Source organism: Apus apus, chromosome 25, assembly GCF_020740795.1.
Source record: "Apus apus isolate bApuApu2 chromosome 25, bApuApu2.pri.cur, whole genome shotgun sequence".
Taxonomy (NCBI): Eukaryota; Metazoa; Chordata; class Aves; order Apodiformes; family Apodidae; genus Apus; species Apus apus.
Genome location: NC_067306.1, coordinates 157,427 through 177,068, shown reverse-complemented (window position 1 = coordinate 177,068; position 19,642 = coordinate 157,427). Strand labels below are relative to the sequence as shown.

The 19,642-nt window shown below is 39.3% G+C and overlaps 1 protein-coding gene across 7 annotated transcripts; it reads left to right on the top strand.

The window, feature by feature from the left end:
- The first annotated feature begins 409 nt into the window (after window positions 1-409).
- Window positions 410-19,589, top strand: NBR1 (NBR1 autophagy cargo receptor). 7 transcript variants are annotated; one of them, XM_051640130.1, is made up of 21 exons: window positions 410-587; window positions 2,798-2,860; window positions 4,164-4,182; window positions 4,564-4,586; window positions 5,435-5,653; window positions 6,211-6,285; window positions 7,410-7,627; window positions 8,674-8,838; window positions 9,328-9,534; window positions 10,766-10,931; window positions 11,434-11,721; window positions 12,160-12,312; window positions 12,747-12,822; window positions 13,232-13,342; window positions 13,847-14,008; window positions 14,129-14,263; window positions 14,550-14,910; window positions 15,211-15,305; window positions 15,830-15,908; window positions 16,686-16,791; window positions 17,224-19,589. In XM_051640130.1, the coding sequence occupies exons 1-21, from the start codon at window positions 432-434 to the stop codon at window positions 17,398-17,400; spliced, it is 3,054 nt and encodes a 1,017-aa protein (XP_051496090.1). In that variant the 5' UTR covers window positions 410-431; the 3' UTR covers window positions 17,401-19,589. The 7 variants fall into 7 exon arrangements, with proteins under 7 accessions (XP_051496090.1, XP_051496089.1, XP_051496088.1 ...); XM_051640129.1 differs by having other exon boundaries at window positions 13,820-14,008; window positions 17,227-19,589; XM_051640128.1 differs by having other exon boundaries at window positions 13,820-14,008.
- The last annotated feature ends 53 nt before the right edge of the window (window positions 19,590-19,642 follow it).

The window sequence follows — 19,642 nt, the reverse complement described above, 5'->3', positions numbered from 1 at the left end:
AACCCGGAAGCAGCACACCCAAGTAGCCAATCACGCACCCGGGGCAGACCACGTGGGTAGCGAATCGTCTTCTTATTCGTTCCTTCCTACCGCGTGACATTCCCGCTCCCGCCGCGGTGGGGCGGTGCAGGGAAGGGCGCGGCTGATTGGCTCTGTCGGTGCCGCGTGACTCCGTCTCACGCATCTCATTGGAGTGCGTAGGGACTGGCGCGGCGCATTGTGGGAGCTGCGGCGCAGTTTCGGAAGTGCGTGTCCGTCGGCGGCGCGCGGCGCCCCCCCCCCGCGCGCTCCCGGCTCTGTTTGTTGTTGTGGTTCCCCAGTGCCTGGCCCCGCCTCCAGCGGCCAATCAGGGCCCTGGGGAGGATGACGGGCAGGAGGGGCCGCCAATGGCATCGCGCGGAGGGCGCGGGGCGGGCCGCCTTCTGTCCGCCATGTTAGGATCGTCGGGCGGCCTGGTGCGGCTCCGCTGGCCCCGGGAGCGCGGCATGGAGCCGCAGGTGAAGCTCCGCGTCACCTGCCGTGGGGACACCCAGAGCTTCCTGCTGTCGGACTCTGCACACACGACGTGGGCGGATGTGGAGGCCATGGTGAGCGCTGTCCCGCCGCGGCACAGTCGCCTCGGCGAGGCGCTGGAGTGTGGCCGCCTCTCCCAGGGCCCAGCATCTTCTCTCTCGGCTTCCTAAGCCGTGCCTTCCATTTCGCAGCTTGTTAGAAGTGGTGTTTTAGTTTGCTATCGTCTCAACTTATTTAGCGTTCAGCTTTTACTGCTGTTACATACTTAAAGTGGCGTGAAAGCACCTGTTTGAGATGGGTAGCTTGTTTTACTGTGAGCGCGGATGTCCTTAGCTTTGTGCTTCGCTCTTTTACACGATTATGGAATCTTGGGCTTGGTACTTCGCCACTATAAAGTGTAGTCTGTGCCTCTTATCTCCCATTCCTTTTTCTGATTATTTCTCTTTGCTGTCTGGGGTACTGAGTCACGAACTTATATTTTTGGTTTCTTGTTTCCTGGTGCCTTCTGTGCTCTAGTTGGGATGTAACTGGTTTTGTCAGTGCGTCGTGCATGCACGGACAGTTGCTTATGAAGTTTTTGTGTATCATGCACTCGGTATAGGGAAGAGTTTTTGTTTGGATACTTATTTCCGGTGCTTTCTAGTGAAAGTTCTTGTATTGGCTAAGGTTAAAATTACATATTAAGGATTCTCTTGCTGAAACTGCAGTGATTTTATTTACTTATTTTATTCTGTAGCAACTGCTCTGGCTTTTTTAGCTACTCTCAAAGTTGTATCTTAAGACATCTTGTCAGTGTTTTCCTTTGTCTGTTTTAGTTCTTTTTTTTAGCAAATGTATTCTGTTGTAGGATATTCTCGCATTGTGAATTACTCAGATTCAAAATTTTAACTGCATCATCTTCACTCATTCTGTTGCAGTCTTGTAGAAGAGGCACTAGTTCAGGATTAAAATACTTGGTGGCAAATAGACCCTGCAGGAATGTCTGAACTAGTGGAAATGGTACTTGCATCAAAGCTGAAAGCAGATCGGTATGTGAGCTTGGTGTTGCCTTTAATCTTGAGCAGTCTGAGAGTAAGGTTGTGTTTGTTCAAGGTGTGGTGTTCTATTACCACCGTGTTTCTTTAACCAAAGTGATACCATTGGGTGTCTCTGCACTACCTTGTATGAATTAGTAGTATCAGTTAAACTCTGTCTTTCCTGTGTTTCAGTGTATTATTAAATTTTCTGGTGTTTGTAAGGAGTAACCCGATCTTTGGTTCTAGCTTGAGTTTTAGGGCAACCATCTGTGATACTAGACAATATAGATACAGACCACAGTTTCTTCTTGACTCTTCCTGAGTTGCTTCTCTCACTGCACTCTCGATGTTGATTTGGGATATATCACTGGAAGAAGCTGCCTGTAGCATGTTCATTATGGAATGTATGTAGCTATGTCCTTGTGCTGTCCTGGTCCTATGTAGGTGCCAGCCACCTGCTGTCTTCTAAGGCTGCTGGTGTTTTCCTGTTAAGTTCAGGCTAGCAGAATGGTTCTCTAGACATAGCAGTTTTTCAAAGAGCGTTTCTGTAAAGAAAAATACAGCTTGTGTAGGTAAATGACACAAATGTGCACATGAGCTTCAAAGACTGTTATTCAACACAGAGTAACAAGCCACCCTCATTTATGCTTCATTTGATGCTATTCCTTCAACCCTATTAATGCAAACTACAAAAAACCTGTTTATTCTCCTAAATCTCATCTCTATAGTGGATAAACAGTATATCAGCCAGTGAGTAGTCGAACTAGGTATGTTGCTCCTTTTCATGCTTGAATTAATCCTAGTTTCTCAAAACAAATAGGTTTGTGGAATAAAAGGCTGCTTGCTGACTTGAGCTGTCTTCCTGGTGCTTTTTAATGTACAAGTTGGCATTTGGTAATTGTTGGCTTCAACATTTGTATATTGCAGTGTTTATGGTACCTGAGCTTGTTAACACTGAGCTAGTCCTCTTATAATGGAAAGGTTATCACTATTTATTTTGGGGTAAACATTAACTAGGGAAGGTGAAACATGAAATAAATGTTGTTTTTATTTTCACTGTAGAAAATTAGTAAAGGTTGGAGGCAAGGCACTGAGGAGAGTTGTTCAGTTCTGGAAGAATGGATTTTGTACAGCAATGTTTATTTCAACTGAGAAACTGAAGGGAGGGGTGGAAGGGTTAAAGCATTTTTCCCTGTTAATACTAATGATTAACTGAAAAGGTGTATAGTCCTGCTTCATGGTGGTTTTGTGTTCTTTTTTCCTTACAGGTAAAAGTTTCTTTTGACGTGGACAACATTCAGATCAAATACGTTGATGAGGATAATGATGAGGTAAATAACCCTCCATCCTCCGAACAGATCCACCAAAATATGACTGATATGAATCTTTCTGCCCCTTGATAATTTGTAGTCCTTCAGGAGTGTCACTATTATGTGAATCAGGGGTGATGTTTTTGCCCCTTTGTTGAGAAAATAACATTTAGTTTTGTGGTTTTACTCTTAATGTAGCATACTCATTTTAAAATATTTTTCTAGAAGCTACTGTCTTGTCTTTTTCTCATCTTGTAGAAGCAGCCTGTAGTTCTGTGTCCTCTGAGGGAGGGATGTATCTGTTGAGGGACCTTTTTTATTTTTCATGTTCTTGAAGTAAGGTAGTTGTAACTATTTGTGTTTGCAGCCATGGTAAAGCTCTGTCTTTTCAATCTGCTGTCCTTCCTCTGAAAAATGTAGGTCCCCTCTCGGCAGCATGTTTACTTCAGTGATCTGGTGTACTCAAATCCTCTGCTTGTTTTAAGCAAATGCTATAATCTCCAAGCAGATTATTGACTCGGAAACAAACTGGTTACATGTAGTTCTCCTTGCTGAGTAACTTCCTGCTTGGCATAACCTCACCTTTTCATACTGTTTCTGTGTATCTAGAGTAGAATGTAGCTTGCAAACAGAAAATGACTTTTGCAAAATTTACGGTGTTCTACTACTTCTTTTGTAGCTCTACTAAATTGCAGAGATTGGAATCTTTGGCTGGTGTTTGGTTTGGTTGGTTTGTTGTTTTTTTTTTCTAAGGGGAATGCTTCCAGAAACATTTCAGAGGGTCTCCCTTTATTTTCCAGCCTATCTAAATACATAGATGCATTTGTTAAAGATATAGTAAATGTTGTTCAGAATCATGTGCTGCAGCAGTGATTAAATAGTTTCTTGTATTAGAAACTTGTGTATGTAAAGCTTGTAAAATGAGCACATGTAGAAGGTGGGATGGGCTTGTATCTAAGTCGGAGGAACAGTTAAGTGTTTCATGTTGGTCATTAAAAGGAACTGAAATCTAATGTCTCTGTAGTTTGATATCAAGCCTAGCGGTACTTGCACCAGCTTACTAGCAGTAGGTGAGACCACACTTGTTCCAGGTGGCAGTCCGTGCCAGAGACCTTGCTTATTGTGCAAAGCTAATATAGAACAGGGTCTGCTCCAGAACACCACAACATTGGTTAATTATTAAATATGGCAACAATAACAAATATCTAAAGGAGTGATATTTTAGAAACTGAAGAAAAGTACATTTATTCTGAAAGCATGTTAATTTTAAGAGAATCACAAAAAAATATCAGTGGTTGTTACTCATTGTTATTTCTCTTTGCAGGTGTCTGTGAATAGCAAAGGTGAGTTGCTACTTTACTGAAGTGAAATCAGTAGAGACCCCAACTATTGTTCATGTTTTTGAAGAGGCAGTTGAGAGTGCTTGATTTTTGAATTTTTGTGTGTGATGGGGCATAAGATCCTTCCAAAAAGAAGGAGGTTTTGATCCATAGGAATAAATTGAAAATTACTCATTAATGGAATGTTGAGACTCTAGGTTGTGAGAACATATTCACTTGTTGCTGTGCATACAACTTCCTTCAGTAACACTGTTCTCAAATAATTTACAGAAGGTACAGGAGACAGACACTCCTTCATGTAAGAGGTCCCTAAGTACTGTGTGCTAAACTTGCATCTATTGCTTCAGACAGGGAAAATTCACATTTCTTTTTCTTTTTCTATAGAGGAATATGAAGAAGCTCTGAAGGTAAATGTTCTCTTTGACTTTTTCAATATATTAATCCTTCTCCAATTAAAATTGGTGTGGCTGAGAAAACAACAGCATTAAAATTGTAATAGCCCATGGAAATTGTAATAGCTCAATTTTCTAGCTTTGGAGAATAGCTCATACGTTTTGCTACAACTTCTTTCCATCCAGGCTAATCTTGATTTGTATAAACTAGTTGAATAGTCAGTTGTGATTCAGGACCCTGAGCAGCCAGTTCATGAGTTGAATGACTGGTTTTCTCAAACACTTAAACAGTAATCCCATATTTGGAGATACTGGGTTTTGATGGGATCCCTTTACAAATCTTGTCATGTAGACTCCAATGTTGTACTCTTTGGCATTAAAACTCTAATTGATATCAACATTTAGATACTTCAGAAGTGGTTTGTTGTACTTAGACAACATAAGAATTGCAGTCCTTTAGATTTCAGTTAAGTAATACTAATGCTTTCAGAACTTTTTGCTCATGGTCTGAATTTCAAATATGATAATAATTTGAAAATAATAATAAACTAAAATTTACCACAGGTTCCTGCACAAAATCTCCATTGTTTACTGGCACATAAGAACAGCTTTATTTTAGATCTAAAAGTTTCTGCAGAACATCTGCATAATTAGCCTTTTGCTTATAATAAACTTTTAAATAAGCATATGGGTAACCTTTAAGGACGGCAGAATAGACTATCAGCTGATGTTTCAGTCAGTTTTTCTTTTTGTGTGTGTTAGTCTTTCCCCAGTCTCTCCAGGGTGGTGCTGTATTTTTGCAGGATTTTATATGTTGGTTGTAAGTGGAGTAAATATGGTGTATGTATGTACTGTTTATTTAGATTGCTGTTAAGCAAGGAAATCAACTTCAGATGAATGTGTATGAAGAAAAGTCTTCTCCGAAAGAAACTTCCTACTCTTGTTCTTTGCAACTACATGAAAAGAACCTGATGGAAAAGTTGGCACTTCTTAAAGATGAGAAGAAACCTCTTTTGCACTATTCCACTCTAGCTCAAGGGTTAGAGGAAGGCTTAAAAAATGAAAAGGAGCTGACAGTTCAGGTAGGGTGCAGAACTGGATTGTATATTGATGAAAACAAAGAATTCATAAGTGTTACTTACTTTATAGGCTGATGGTCATGCTTACCCATACATAAAAACTCCTGAGTTCAGAAGTTGGTCTTCATTTTCAGCTACCTGCACCCATTGAAGCTTGCAAAAATGTTGAAATATCTTCAAGAGGGTATTTTGATGCTGGGTTTAGGAATACAGATTCTTTCTTGCTGACCGTTCTTAAGTATTTTGAAAATAAAGCAATTGGTCTTGTGAAGCCCTGATTGCCATCTAGTAACTTCTGGTTGAATTGGTTCCTTTGGCTTTGTGTAATTACACTTAAATGCTAGTAAGTCAGAAATCTTTCAGGAAAATTATTTGTGATTTCCTTGTGTTGCTTTTCCACTGTTCTCTGAAGAACTTGAAATTTATTTTTATTTTGTAAAGGCACTCAAGAGGAAAGCTATTTGAAAGTGATTAACTTGCTGAGGTTTTTTTGCAGCTTAGCGTACAGAAAGGTTTGTGACTGATTTTTGTGGCATGTGTTTTTGTTTGATTTTCCCCAGCAAAATTTAAATCACGCTAGAACAGGAAGAACAAATGAAAATCCTCCAGAATGGTTTACTAGCTACTTGGAAACAGTAAGTGTGTTTTCTTCTGAATGTTAGTAGTCTTAAAGGAATACATGGAAAAGGTAAGTGTGATGCCTGTCTATACATCTAATCACACTTGCCTTCAGGACTTGTGTTGAGGATCTTAAAGAGCATTTAGGTATCTAATCACTTTTCTTTTGAGGAGATAAATGGAGAAGAGATTTCTGACTGGGGATGTACAGCGTAGGTGTTAGCTTTAAAATAAAGTTTGATGCATGCTACTTCTTGTCAAAAGTGGATTGTTTGGTTTGGACACTTGATTGATTTCAGTGTATTTTTAAGTAGCTCCCATGCTAGAATCCTTGTTGCACTCCAGATAGTCACAGGGCCTTCAGGATACTTGTCATGAGAGAAAGCAAGAAATGCGGTGCTGCTGTTAAAAACTCCTTTGATCGTTTTCAGAAGGATTATACTTAGGGTTTCCTGAGACTTGAAGCATAGCATTCAATGACCTTGCTTTTCTTAATTGTTGAGTTTGAAAAAAATACTTTCAGGATGCCAATGAGTGTAACCTATAGATTAATAAGATGTGGGTGTTAACTTGTTTTGAACGGCTGGTAAACATCAATGAGAAGTAGTTAGACATGAATGCTAAGAATGAATTAGTGAGTTCTTGAAAATAAAAGGTACAGTGGTACTATAGTGTATCTATTTAAGCTTTTTTTTTTCCTAGCATCTCCCTTCTTTTGCCACCTCTTTATTACAAACTAAAGATAGGGGAGCTTAATGGTTGTATATAAAATATCCGTGGTGGACATAATGAGAACTTAATGACAGAGGCTTCAGAGGGGTTTGTTGAGAGATGTGTTAATTGTCTCAGAGATTAGTTTCCTTCACTTCATGCAAGGTTATGGAAGAATTTTAATATTGTAAACATAAATGTATAATTTAAATTTGTGTTGTTAAAACCTACGGGCTGGTATTTTCTAAAATACAAATCCTGTTCTAGAAATGTGGTACCTGTTTAATTTCATCTGGAGTGTACTGGAGAGATGGGAAGTGGATTCTGAACTGCTTTATGATTTATGGGTTGGGAGACTTGGAATGATGTAATCCAGCTTTTAAAGCTGCCTTTGTGGGTCTCATCCATGACTACTTTAATTTTTTTCCAGTTCAGGGAACAAGTAGTTAAGGAAACTGTTGAGAAACTGGAACAGAAGCTGTATGAGAAGCTTGTTCATCACCATCAGCCTCCAGATGTTTCTGAAAGCTCTGTCACAGCAGCTTCTGCAACTTCAGAGATCCAGCTGGGGAACAGCAATCTGTGTGACTGGCTGATCTGCTGCTGCAACTGCCAGGCCCGAATTGTTGGAGTTCGCTACCAGTGCAGGTAGAACACGATGAGAGGTGGAAGTGTGGGAAACCTGACATGTAGGGCACGTGCCTGAGTCTGTAACTATCTTGGTGTCATAGACTTCGGGATTTCTAACCTGCACCATGCTGTACACTTGAAAACCTCTAGTATGTGTCTCACAAACAACTTACATTCCTTGCTGTGGTTGCTAGACCTTGTCTTCATAAAAGCAAGATTAATTCTATTTTGAGAAGACGTCCTTTGTAACACTTGCTGTGTTTTCACCCTTTACCTTTTCTGCATGTAATGTGCAGTAATTGTAAAGGAAAAATGTTGCATTTGGTTAAATAAAATAGAAATTTAGCCACCAGTCTGTAATTGTCCTTTACTTAGTTCTGACAGTCAATGAGACTAAGGCAGGTCATGCTTTTTTTTAATGATCTCGCTGTTGTCAGTTTAATAATACTAAACAGTTATTGGCGAGTGTCTTAACTGAGGTGTGAAAAGTGAGATTTTTTTATTTGAATGAGGCAATTGCTCTTAAGTATTTTAGGACTAGGAAGCAGCAGTGAATGGAATGCCAACAGGGATTTTTTTTTGGGGGGGATGTTTGTCTTGGAGGTGGGAGATGACAGTCTGTTTTTCACCATTCCTGTTCCTCCAGGAGCAACCTGCTTTGCATCCCTGAATACTTCAGTTGACTTGGGCTCTGTATTTTCACAAGTGTGGTTCTTTTTGTGGCATTGGATTTCAGTATAATGTTTTGTCATTTATATCAGCATTTGTTCGTCAGTTCTGCTGAAGGAAGCATTGGGTTTTTTCAATGTATGTTCAAAGAAGTGAGAATGGTGTTGCAGTTTTGCCAGGAAGAGAGATACGGATCTAGATATTCCAGATGGCTCCAAATATTGATGTATAAGCGAAAGAACCAGCTTTTGTTTCTCTCAGGCACTGCTTACAATGGCAGTATGGTGGAGAGTTGTTTCTCTGCAGAAATGTAATGATTAATTATCTTTCAGTGTCTTTTCTAGTGCACTAATTGTTTGTCTGCCTCTTAGTAATCTGCCTTTTCTGCTTGGCAGCCTTTGTCCAGCCTACAATATCTGTGAACAGTGTGAAGCAGGAACATATGCGCACGATCCCAACCACGTCTTGTTGAAGCTGCGAAGGCCTGTGCTGTGCCCTGCTGACAGTTACAGCCTTGCAGAATGCTCACCTCGCCTGCCTGCTACTCTGGAGCAAGTTAGGTAAATGGTGGCACCTGTCAGGACCTGACAAGATTATCCTGATAGCAGAGTGGACGCATCTGCATTGGGGCTGATGTTCAACTTTTATTTTAGAGATAAAAAGAAATTGAAATAGTACTCAGACTTTATTGCCACTAGCTAAAAAATAGCTCTATACTTATTAATGGCCTAATTCACGAATCTTACATTGTTTTTAATAACAAACTGGAAAAGTAGATAAGGCAGAATTTTGTGTCATAGGTAGGTAGCAAACTGAGAGCTTGCTTCTTCTTTGAGCATCTTCTAATGTGCCTTTAAGTTTGCTCTTTCTCTGAGGCCATTCAGAGTATCTCCACAAGCAGTGATGAAGATACTATTTTAAAATCATTTGGTATCTGGTCTACAAACATGAGACATTGCCTGAAATGTTCCCTTTGAGTCTAAGACTTAGCTAAAGCTAAATTCTGATCAATTTAATGTATTTAAAAAGGTGGCTTATTCTCTCTGCAGGCTCCAGAAACAGATGGACAAAAGATTTCTGAAGGCAGAAAAGCAAAGATTACGAGCAGAGAAGAAACAGCGAAAGGCAGAGGTCCGAGAGCTCAAAAAGCAGCTAAAATTGCACAGGAAAATTCATCTGTGGAACTCTGTCCATGTATTGGAAACTAGTGGCTCACCTACTCAGAAATCTGAGACTCTCCAACCTAACACCTTCACGTAAGAGATGTTAGCTGAGCATTTCTTAGTTGTGCTGTCTGTCATGATGAGACCAAGTTAAAGTAACAGGAGGCAGGTTATGAGATTGCTCATTTAAACTATAATTTATCATTGGACGCCGTGAAAATTTTGTTTAAGTGAAATTAGTAAGGTAGAGTGTTTTTATTGGCTTTACTTGGAAGGAGAGCAGAAGAAGAAAAGCAACTGATGGTTCTTACCTGAAATTTACAGCTTTATATAGGTTTAGGAGGAATGGAATGCCTAGGATTTATACACATGCATGCACATACAGGGTAAGGTTAACTGCCTGTTTTTAAAATGTCTCTCTTCTGCTATATTAAGTGTCTCAGCATGAAGCTGTGTTCAGTGCTTTTTATTTTCCTCTTTTATCTGATCTTAGGCTGAGGCTCACTAGACTGCAGCCTTGGCAGGCAGGCACTTTGTTTTTTCTGTTGCCTTTGATTTTATGAATGTACATGTGTAAAACCTGTATAATTTTAGTTTCTTTAATTCATCCCTTCCATTTAGGGCATTTAAAAGTCAACATTAATTAGTTACTTCTGTTTGTGGGGAGCTTTTTAATCTTTGCTTTCTTTTTGGCTGAGCAGGCCTGTTACAGGAACAAAACCAATGCTAATTTAGGTCAGAATTTTTTATTATTATTTTTAAAGATCTTTTAAAGTTGGCATGCATATGAGCTACTTCACCAGTCCCCTCTCAATGAGCCCAAATGAACAGTAAAGCTTTGTATTAAATCAATTTTTTACCCCCTTTCAGGAAAAAACTGTGATATCTTGCTGAAAAATGTTGCTTTTAAGGCCAAATAAAGGACACTAGTGCTTAGAATACAGCGCTGTCTTTTTGATTCAGTATCAGAAAGATGACTTCATTCTCTTAACTAAATAGCGTAGCCTGAAGTGCTGTCAGACTAAATCAAATCAAGTGAAGAACAGTGACCTTTTCTCTGTTAAACCTGAACTCTGCAATTATGATAAATATTCTTCCAAATAAGCAAATCTTGGTTTGATGTGTTTGTTTTTTCCTTAAGCAAAGGAAAGCAAATGTTTGTGCAGTGGTGGGAAAACAGTAGCTAAAATTTTGAAACACTTCTGGAGATCAAAGAAGAAAATAAACTAAATGACCTCCTCCGTTTTTAGCCAGTGAAATAGCAGCTGACTTCCTCAGTTTTGGTGGTATTTTGGTGGATTTTTATTTTGCTTCCTTCCCCTAGCCCCAGGAGTCCTAGTCAACCCTTCCAAGCAGTTGTCCCAACACTAAGTGCAGTGTTTGTGGATGAGAATTTGCCAGATGGGACTCACTTGCAACCAGGAACAAAGTTTATCAAACACTGGCGAATGAAAAATACTGGCAATGTGGAATGGAGCTCAGACACAAAGGTACCTTTCCTTTGCTATTACCTTTACATTCCAAAATAGTTCTGGAAGATAATTGTATGCCTTAGGAATCTGGATTCTCCATCAGAACCTGTTTAGGATTTCCTTTGACCTGTTTACAAGCTGGGAATTCTGGGGCAATAAGCTGTGTAGGTACTCTGTGCAACCACATACTGTAGGAGGAGAGCAATCAAGATTGACATCACTCTGTCTTCCAGTGCTCTTACAGTGTTACAGTTCAACCCTGTTTGCAACATGTGTGTTCCTTTTCTGACTTTAAAAAGCCTTTCTTCTGTGAGTGACTGTCTTCAAGTTGAAAGGTGGGGGTGTATTTTCACTTTTTGATGATAGTGACTAATCTGAGAATGTCTTCTAGTAGCCTCTGTTCTCCTTGCCTGTTATCCACAGGGCCTTTCAGCAGGGGAACTTCAAGTGCTCCTTACTGCCAATAGTTTGCAGAGAAGCTTGTGAAGTTAACTTCTGCTTTTTCTGTTGTATATTTCAGCTGAAACTCATGTGGGGAAATCTGACCTTGGCATCTGCTGAAAAAAAAGATGTGTTGGTGCCATCCCTTCCATCAGGACAAGTAGGAACTGTTTCAGTTGAGTTTGTAGCTCCTAATGTAGAAGGAACTTATACCTCTCACTGGAGACTGTCACACAAAGGGGAACAGTTTGGGCCCAGAATCTGGTGCAGTATTGTTGTGGATCCCTCCCCAGCTCCTGACTATCTAGAAAGCAGTTGGAAGGATTCTGACTTCTGTCAGAAGGATAAAGCTTCCAGCACCAAACAGGCAAGTAACTGATAGGGTATTTGGGGCAGTTCTGCCTAATAGAAGAAGGAAAGAGTGTTGTTCGGTGCAGTGCCATAGTGTCCCTGACTATATTGATTTCCAAGGCATTCTTTTAGTTGTTTTCTTTTAATTTTTGTTTTTAATAGAAAAGAAACACAACTTTCATGGCACTTGTTCTAAAATGGTCATTCTTTTTGACAGTCCTGGGATTAGTTACTGGACTGTTACAGCTGTTTGTCTAGTTCTTTAATTCAACTGAAATACTGCAGGATTTCTCTTTGTTATATCTTGTCCTTTTGGCTCTAAAATAAGTTGAATTAAATCTCTTGATTTCAAGTCACTTGTGTTCTTATAACAACATTCAGACTTTACATTTTATGTAATCATTTGCTGCTTGTGTGAGGGGCTTCTGGAACGTTATTTTTTTTGGTTGTGTAGGATGCTTCCTTAAAAACAGAAGCAGGTGCTCAGCTGATGGGTGAAATCATGGAGCAGACTGAAATACCTCTGCCAGCTATTCCTTTAAAGATCAAAAATCTGCCAAGTGAGAGAGAATTTTACATACCATCTGTTGATCTGCTCACTGCACAGGTAAAGTGCTAATGTGCATCAAGAAATAAAATGGACCACCTTGGGTTTGATATTTAGGTACATAGACATCCATAAATATAGAAAGCTTCTGAGCTCTAAAATAGCTACTGTACTATCAATGAAAGTATTTTGCATTTTACACAGCAGAACTATTTTCGTGAATTGGTGAGTGTTGGAGACTGTCACTGAATGGAAGATACATGCAGGACAGACTAAGAATCTTAAGAAAGCAAAGGGTTGTGTCTTTCTGTATACTGTGTTGTATGACTTGGATATACATTGTGGGAAAACTGACCTGTATCTGAGATCATGTTGAGTAACTAACAAAATGAAGTAGACTAATTTGTAAGTTAATGGGAGCTGATGCTGGAAAGTACAGCATAGGATTCCATTTCAGGGTTTGCTGATGAAAGCTGTGTGGTGTTTCTCTCCAGGACTTGCTGTCCTTTGAACTGTTGGACATTAATATTGTGCAGGAATTGGAGCGAGTGCCACACAACACTCCTGTTGGTAAGGTTTTTATGTTCTGTTTTCTGTCTCTAGTATTCTGAGTTAACTTTACCCAACGAAAAGATGAACTTACTAGTGTAAAACACTTACTCTACAGGCTAGAGTGTCTTGCCAGCTTTCATGTCTTTTCGTTTCAATACTTGCTGAAGCCTTAGATACTTGATACTGCTTTGTAACTTTGGTATTTTTCAGTCTTGGGTTCTTTGGAGCTTCGCTTCCCAAGATGATAACATTCCAGACATTGAAGGCATCTGCCATTTTCTTTGCTCAGCCAGTGCTAGTTGTTTATTTCACTAATTTATCTTGGAAGGAGATCCCTTAAAAAAGGATAACTTCTTAATAGGCTGCCTCCTGGAGGGAGATTCCTACTCCTTTAGTGCCAATTATCTCTGCCACTTTTATTTTTCAGACATGACTCCGTGCATGTCCCCTTTGCCACATGATAGCCCGTTGCTGGAGAAACCTGGCTTAGGTCAGATAGAGGAGGAGAATGAGGGGAGTGGATTTAAACCAGTGCCTGGTAAGCAGTAGTTATGGGGAGCTTGGGGGTGAGGGGAGGAGGATATTGTCAGTTCTGTGTGGTCAGCAGCCTTGATATCTGAAAAGATCTCTTAATTCCTGCCATTCTCTTCTGTGTGAAAACAGTTGCTTGGCTCATAAACCTGGAGCTTGATGCTACTTTCTGATTTTACAAGTTGGAGCATAATATTTGTAGAATTCAGAAATGTTAATGGTATTTTTGATTTGTCTGACTAATAAAATTGCTGTGAGAATTAACAATTTGCTTCTTATAGAAAGGATTACACACAAACACTACAGGTGTGGCCCCTATAGTTCTCAATCACTTTCACATTCAATTTGAACTGAACTCGAACATCTTTCAATTTTTAAAGAATTAACCCATGGAGTCAATATTAGCCTTGGCTAGCCTGAGCAGTTTTTTATTTTGACACCACCACAAGGAAATGTAGGTCTATAATCTGTTTCCCTTTCAAAGGAATGACAGAAGCCTGCTTTCCTGCAGATACTTGCACAATGAAAGTTAAAGCTGAACATCCATTGAACCAGGAGGAAGGGGAAGAAGATATGAGCGGGACTCAGTTTGTCTGTGAAACTGTAATTCGCTCCCTAACCCTGGATGCTGCACCTGACCATAAGCCCCCACAAAAAAAGAAAATCCTCAAGAGTAAGTATTGTCTTTAGCTGACTCCTGTGGCTTTACTTTTTTGCAGTCAGACGTTGGCTACAAATTGCCCTGCGCTGCAGGCAGTAATACCACTTTGTTTTTTTACAATTGTTTTACTAGACTCTTTGCAAACATTGCAAGACACCTTCAGTTGCAATATGATAAATGAAGGATCTCATAGAATTAAAACTAATTGCACTTCCAAAAATGAAGCAAAGATTCATCAGTCAGAGGCAATGACAGAAAATAACTTTGGTAAGTAAAATAGGTTTGAATTTAAGATGGATCTGTAATAAGGGCTACAAAAAAAAAAAAATCAGGCGTGAAAAGATCTGACGCTGTTCTAGAAAATTCATCCTCATTGGATGAAGAGAACCATGGCATCAGAACTCATACCAGTTCTCTGAACAAGCAGTTGGATTAACAGCTGCTTAAAAAAAAGTGAAATTGAGACAAAGGTTCCAGTGGGGTATTCAGGTATGTTCGTGCTGTTATTTGTGCAAAATGAACAATTTGTTTATACTTAACTTTTTCTTGTTAGGGCACCTTCCACTGTCTGAGAGAACAAACCTCTGTAGTGATACCAGCAATTCTGATGAAGGGGAAGATGATGATAAAGATGATGTTCAAAGTCAAGGTTCTTCTGCTTCATCAGAGGATTATATAATTATTCTCCCTGAGTGCTTTGACACCAGCCGTCCTTTAGGGGAGTCTATGTATAGTTCAGCTCTTTCTCAGCCCAGTTTGGAAAAGACAGGAGAACCTGAAACAGGAACAGAGAATCCAGAAGGGGGAAGTCAGCCACAGATCCACAATGTCAGTGATATTTTCACAACTTCACAAACGTTGTCTGTGGTACCACTAACACCAGAGATTGTGGACACCTTGCCGCAGACACAAAGGTATGCTTTTGGACGAGAACAAAATGGTTATGTTAGTGTTGCTGTAGAGGGTGCAGGGTGTTGTGCTTCAGTTCAGCGTCCAAACAGAAATCGTACCAACAAGTTTTGTCACATACTGGAGTGAACAGTCCTAAATCCTTCTCACTTTCCAGAAAGCCTGTACTTGCTGATTAGGTGAATGCAAGAGAGAAAGGAGGTGGCGTGTGAAGCTTTGTCTTCTATGTGTTGACTTTGACTTACCTACATATGTACATTCAGAATGAAAGTAGTAAAAGGAATTGGTTTGCTTTATGTTTTCAGGGATCTTGCATCTCTTCAGAATCCTATCGTCCAAGAACCCAACAGAACAGCTTCAGAGAATAGCTCTTCCACTCCTCATAATCAAATGAGAGAAGGTATAGACAGTACTTAATGAAGAGTGTATCCATAGTTATTACTTATTTCTTTGCCTAGTATTGGATTTGATGTCTTGTTATTCTTGAGGAAAGCAGAATTCTATCATGTAATGGTGGTTGTTGAAATTCTACTACATAGGAGATTTTAATAAAGGAGCAATTTTCTTTGTTCTAAGACCATCTATTCATTAGAAATGGTATGAGGTACTCAGAGGTATTTGTAGACATCTGGAAAATAACCTTTCTCTGGAATTAATGAGCTGTGTATTTAAGCTGTTGTTACAGTCACTGTGAGGTCAGACAGCAGTTCATATCATGTTAAAACGCCCACTGACTGATCAGCCAAATTAATTCTGAAATTGTTCTGACTGCAATGAGAATCCTCTGTATCTGAATAACTGTGCTTGAAAGTATTAATTTTGGACTGAATCCCACTCCTTTCCATTTATGTACATGTTGCATCTCTTCAGCTTCTCATTAACAGGATGTGTTGATGTAATAGGTTGTTTTTTTTCCTGTTCCAGAACCCAGTGGTGAAGACAGTGATAGACCAGGATCTTCTGGGTTTCTAACAAGTAAACAGAAGTGCTCAGAATACCCAAGGTAATGAAGCTGAAGCTGTGACTTCACAAATACTGTTTTAAACTAAGAACTGCTAAACTAGGCACCTAGGAAAAAGCGCTGGCTTACAGATTTCATGTAGTCAGTGTTGTGGTAGAAAGGCCTCCCTTCTTAAAGCAAACGTACGCTGAGTGATGTAATGCTACTTTTTTATAAGGTCTCTATTTCTGCTTAGACATGAATATGAAGAATGCAGAATTGACAAAACTGGGAAAAGCTAAATCCTTAAAAATTCTGTGTTTTTTCTGGAAAACCTCAGGATTCTTAAAATAGGGATTTTTAGCTGCACAGTTAAGCATCCTAAGATACTAAGCCTTCAGGAATAAGAAAATACATTGAGCAGAATATTAAATTACTTAAGAGGTGATGGAAGATAGCAGAATATTAAATTACTTAAGAGGTGATGGAAAATAAATGGAGGTTAGTCTGGCCTGAATGGATGTGTCGCAGTACACACCTTTCATGCATAGATGCACTCTTCAGGGTGAGAATACTTAATTCTTTATGAGCAGCCATATTATGGAAAGCAAACTAATGTGCTTTAGCATAAAACCACAGCTGCATAGAAGGTATCAAGAAAGAAAGAATGAGCTTCCTGGATAGCTCAGTTCCCGAACAGCAGTGATTCCTTTGGATTGTAGGTTCTCTGCAAAAAACTTGAATTTCAGTTGGCACTTCAGCAAGGAGAGACTTGCATTCCGTGTGAAACAAACACTTGGCTTTTACTGACCTTTGAATTAATAGCTGACTTCTCTGCAGATACCCTCAAGGAAGCAGCATTGCAGGAGAGCTAGTTAAAGGAGCTTTGTCAGTTGCTGCTTCTGCCTACAAAGCATTATTTGCTGGACCACTCATTATAGAACAGGTAAATGTCTTTCCTGTATGCTCTGTTAGAATCATAGGGGTTGGAAGGGACCTCAAAAGATCATCTAGCTAGTTTCACAGAATGTCAACCTTAAAATTATGGGTCTATGTTTTATAAATATATCAATATTCTGTATAGCACTTTATGCAGCAGTAAAATGTTAAGCTTAATAGCATCCATTTGAAGTGTGCCGCTTTGCCATCAAATGGGGACATCCATACCATGGGGGTAGAAGCATGTCACTTACAGTGTCACATAAGAGTAGTAATTCACCTTTGTAAGTGAACAGTGGAAATTAAAATAAACAGCTTAATTGGTGGACAAAAGAGCCTCTGTGCCTTAATTATATTCCAGTATAATGTGGGAGTGCTGCTTCAGATGGCAAAAAAAAGTTGTCTTTTTCTAGCTTGTCTTACTGTCTTTTGTTTTCAGCAGCCTGCAGCTACAGAAGAGCACACTGCCTCTCTTCTCTCAAGTCTGTGTGAGATGGGATTCTGTGACAGGCAGTTAAACCTGCGACTGCTGAAGAAACACAACAATAATATGGCTCAAGTAGTAACTGAATTGCTTCAGATCAGTAACAGTGACTGGTACAGCGGCAGATGCTGAACTTTCCTGGTGGAGGGAGAAATCATTAACTGAGTAAATGCTCATTGAACAGGCAACAGTAGCAGTCTACTCAGCTGCTTTTTGGTTGGAGGAGTGACTAAAACTGGCTTTTCTTTGAGGCTTAAGACTGTTTTTCTCATGGCAATGTCAAATAGTGCTTGTCACATCATCTTACAAATTAGAGACTAGAATTTCACCTATTACTTGGACCTCATAGTTAAATGAGTAGTCTGTAAGTCTCTGATTTCATACTGAATCCTTTTATCAGGGAATCCTGTAGAATTACTTTAAACTTCCACCCAAATGAGAACTTCCCCTTTTATTGTGTCTAAGATTTATTTGGTTTTTTAGGCAGCTGGAAATGTGTTTTGTTGACTTTTAACAGGCTTTGGAATAGGAACCAATATAAAATGCTGCTGCAAAATGTACTTTTTCCTAATTTATCAGAGATGTCCAAAACTAGCAAGTTGTTTCTTCTGGTACGATTTAGTAATTGATTTGTCCAGTGCATGATAGTAATGTAACAGACTTACACCATGCAGATAAGTCTTAAGAAGGTTGCTCATACATGGACATGATCTTGAACAGTCAAATAACTTTTGAAAGTGTAACCACTGTTAAGCTGATTGATACCAGGAAAGTTGTAGTTTCTTTTAGCAGAATGAAGCAGGAGATTGAGCCAGTAGCAACTGAACTGTCTCTAGTGATGATAGTACAAAACACATCTCTAACAGGAAAATACGGCCGACATAAAATATTGTGTTAAAAACGGAGTGTAAGGATAGGAAAGACCTTTCTAAGAATTTTTACAGGCTCTTTGTAAAAACATTAAGAATGTGACCACACTTTTTTTTTTCTGTGTAGTGAAAACCTCTTACTCTGTTAAAACTACATAAAAGAATTGAAGAATGTGTAGAATCCTACACCTGAGCTGGAGTACAAATTCTGGTAATGTTTAGGAATGGGAAGAGTGCTTAAGGCAGGGATTCTGTGACTTACGTTATAGTTTGAAAAATGCATTAACTTAAGCAGTTTTAAGTATACAGTCTCTGGTGATGGTTCTAGCTGCTCGTGTATTTCCATAGACACATCTTTAGGATTAATTTTCTCAAGATTTTGCTTCAGATGCCCACACTTAATTTTTGAATCTAAGAATTCCCTTCTAAATGTGCTGAGACATGATTCTGAAGAATCATGAGAAACGAGCAACATACACTGCTGTGCAGTGGTGTATCCATAGGTAATGTTTCTGAGTCCAGTCCTCTGAAGCAGCAGTGTTGGCTATAGTTCTTCTTTTAAGCAAACTTTTTTTTCCTTGCTGCAGTAAGAGACTTTTGATCCTGAAATATTTATTACCGCTGCTTCAAACTAAGGTGTTCTTGATTTGTCACAATGTAGCTGAAGCAGTATCACTATTGTGACTGACCAGGAGATCAGTAGTAGTAATCTTTTTAAAAAGACTTAATACTCTTAGAGATAAGATACCAGTAAAATATAATTGAAGAAAAAAGGTATTGTACCATTTTTGTTTTAAACTTATTTTTATAGATTGTGGAAGATATACTCTTAAATGTTTATTTTGAAATACAGTAGAACTATTTTGCAGTGTTCTCCATCTCCCTGTACACCAGTACAACTGTCTGCTGTGGACCAGATGAAGATCTTTCTGTAACTTGAAACTGCTGGGTTTTTTCCCACCTGTATTTATGCATATTGTTTTCACTACCTTAAGGCTTATGCCTACTCTAGAATGGGAAGGAGGAAAGGGTGTGGATGAAGTGCAGTTGCTGTTGAAATTTTGCAAGTGTAGTGTGATGCCAGGCAAGACACATGCTCTTTCTGTGTGTATGTTCATACTTAAAGTGTTAATGTGTTCTATAAATTAACAAAACACTAAAATGTTTGAGAAAGCACACTTCATTGCAGATTGAAATGTGAAGTGTGAAATTCTCTTTTCTTTAGGCTACTTTTTACTAGAATTTAGATGATGTATGCTCAGGCTTGAGTTACATTTCTGTTGGCTTTGTATATTTTGTTAATGATTGCATGGTATAATTTATAATATATTCTATAGTGCAGATATGACCTCTGTATCTTTCTTAGGGTGAGCACTTTACAGCCAGCAGTGATGAGGCGGGGGAAGAGGACCACCCTCCCCTCCGTCCCTAAAATAAAGTTCTTTATCCCTCCGGCTGTCCCTCGGGCTCTTTACAGGGGCGTGGCGCGGCAGGTGCGGCAGCAG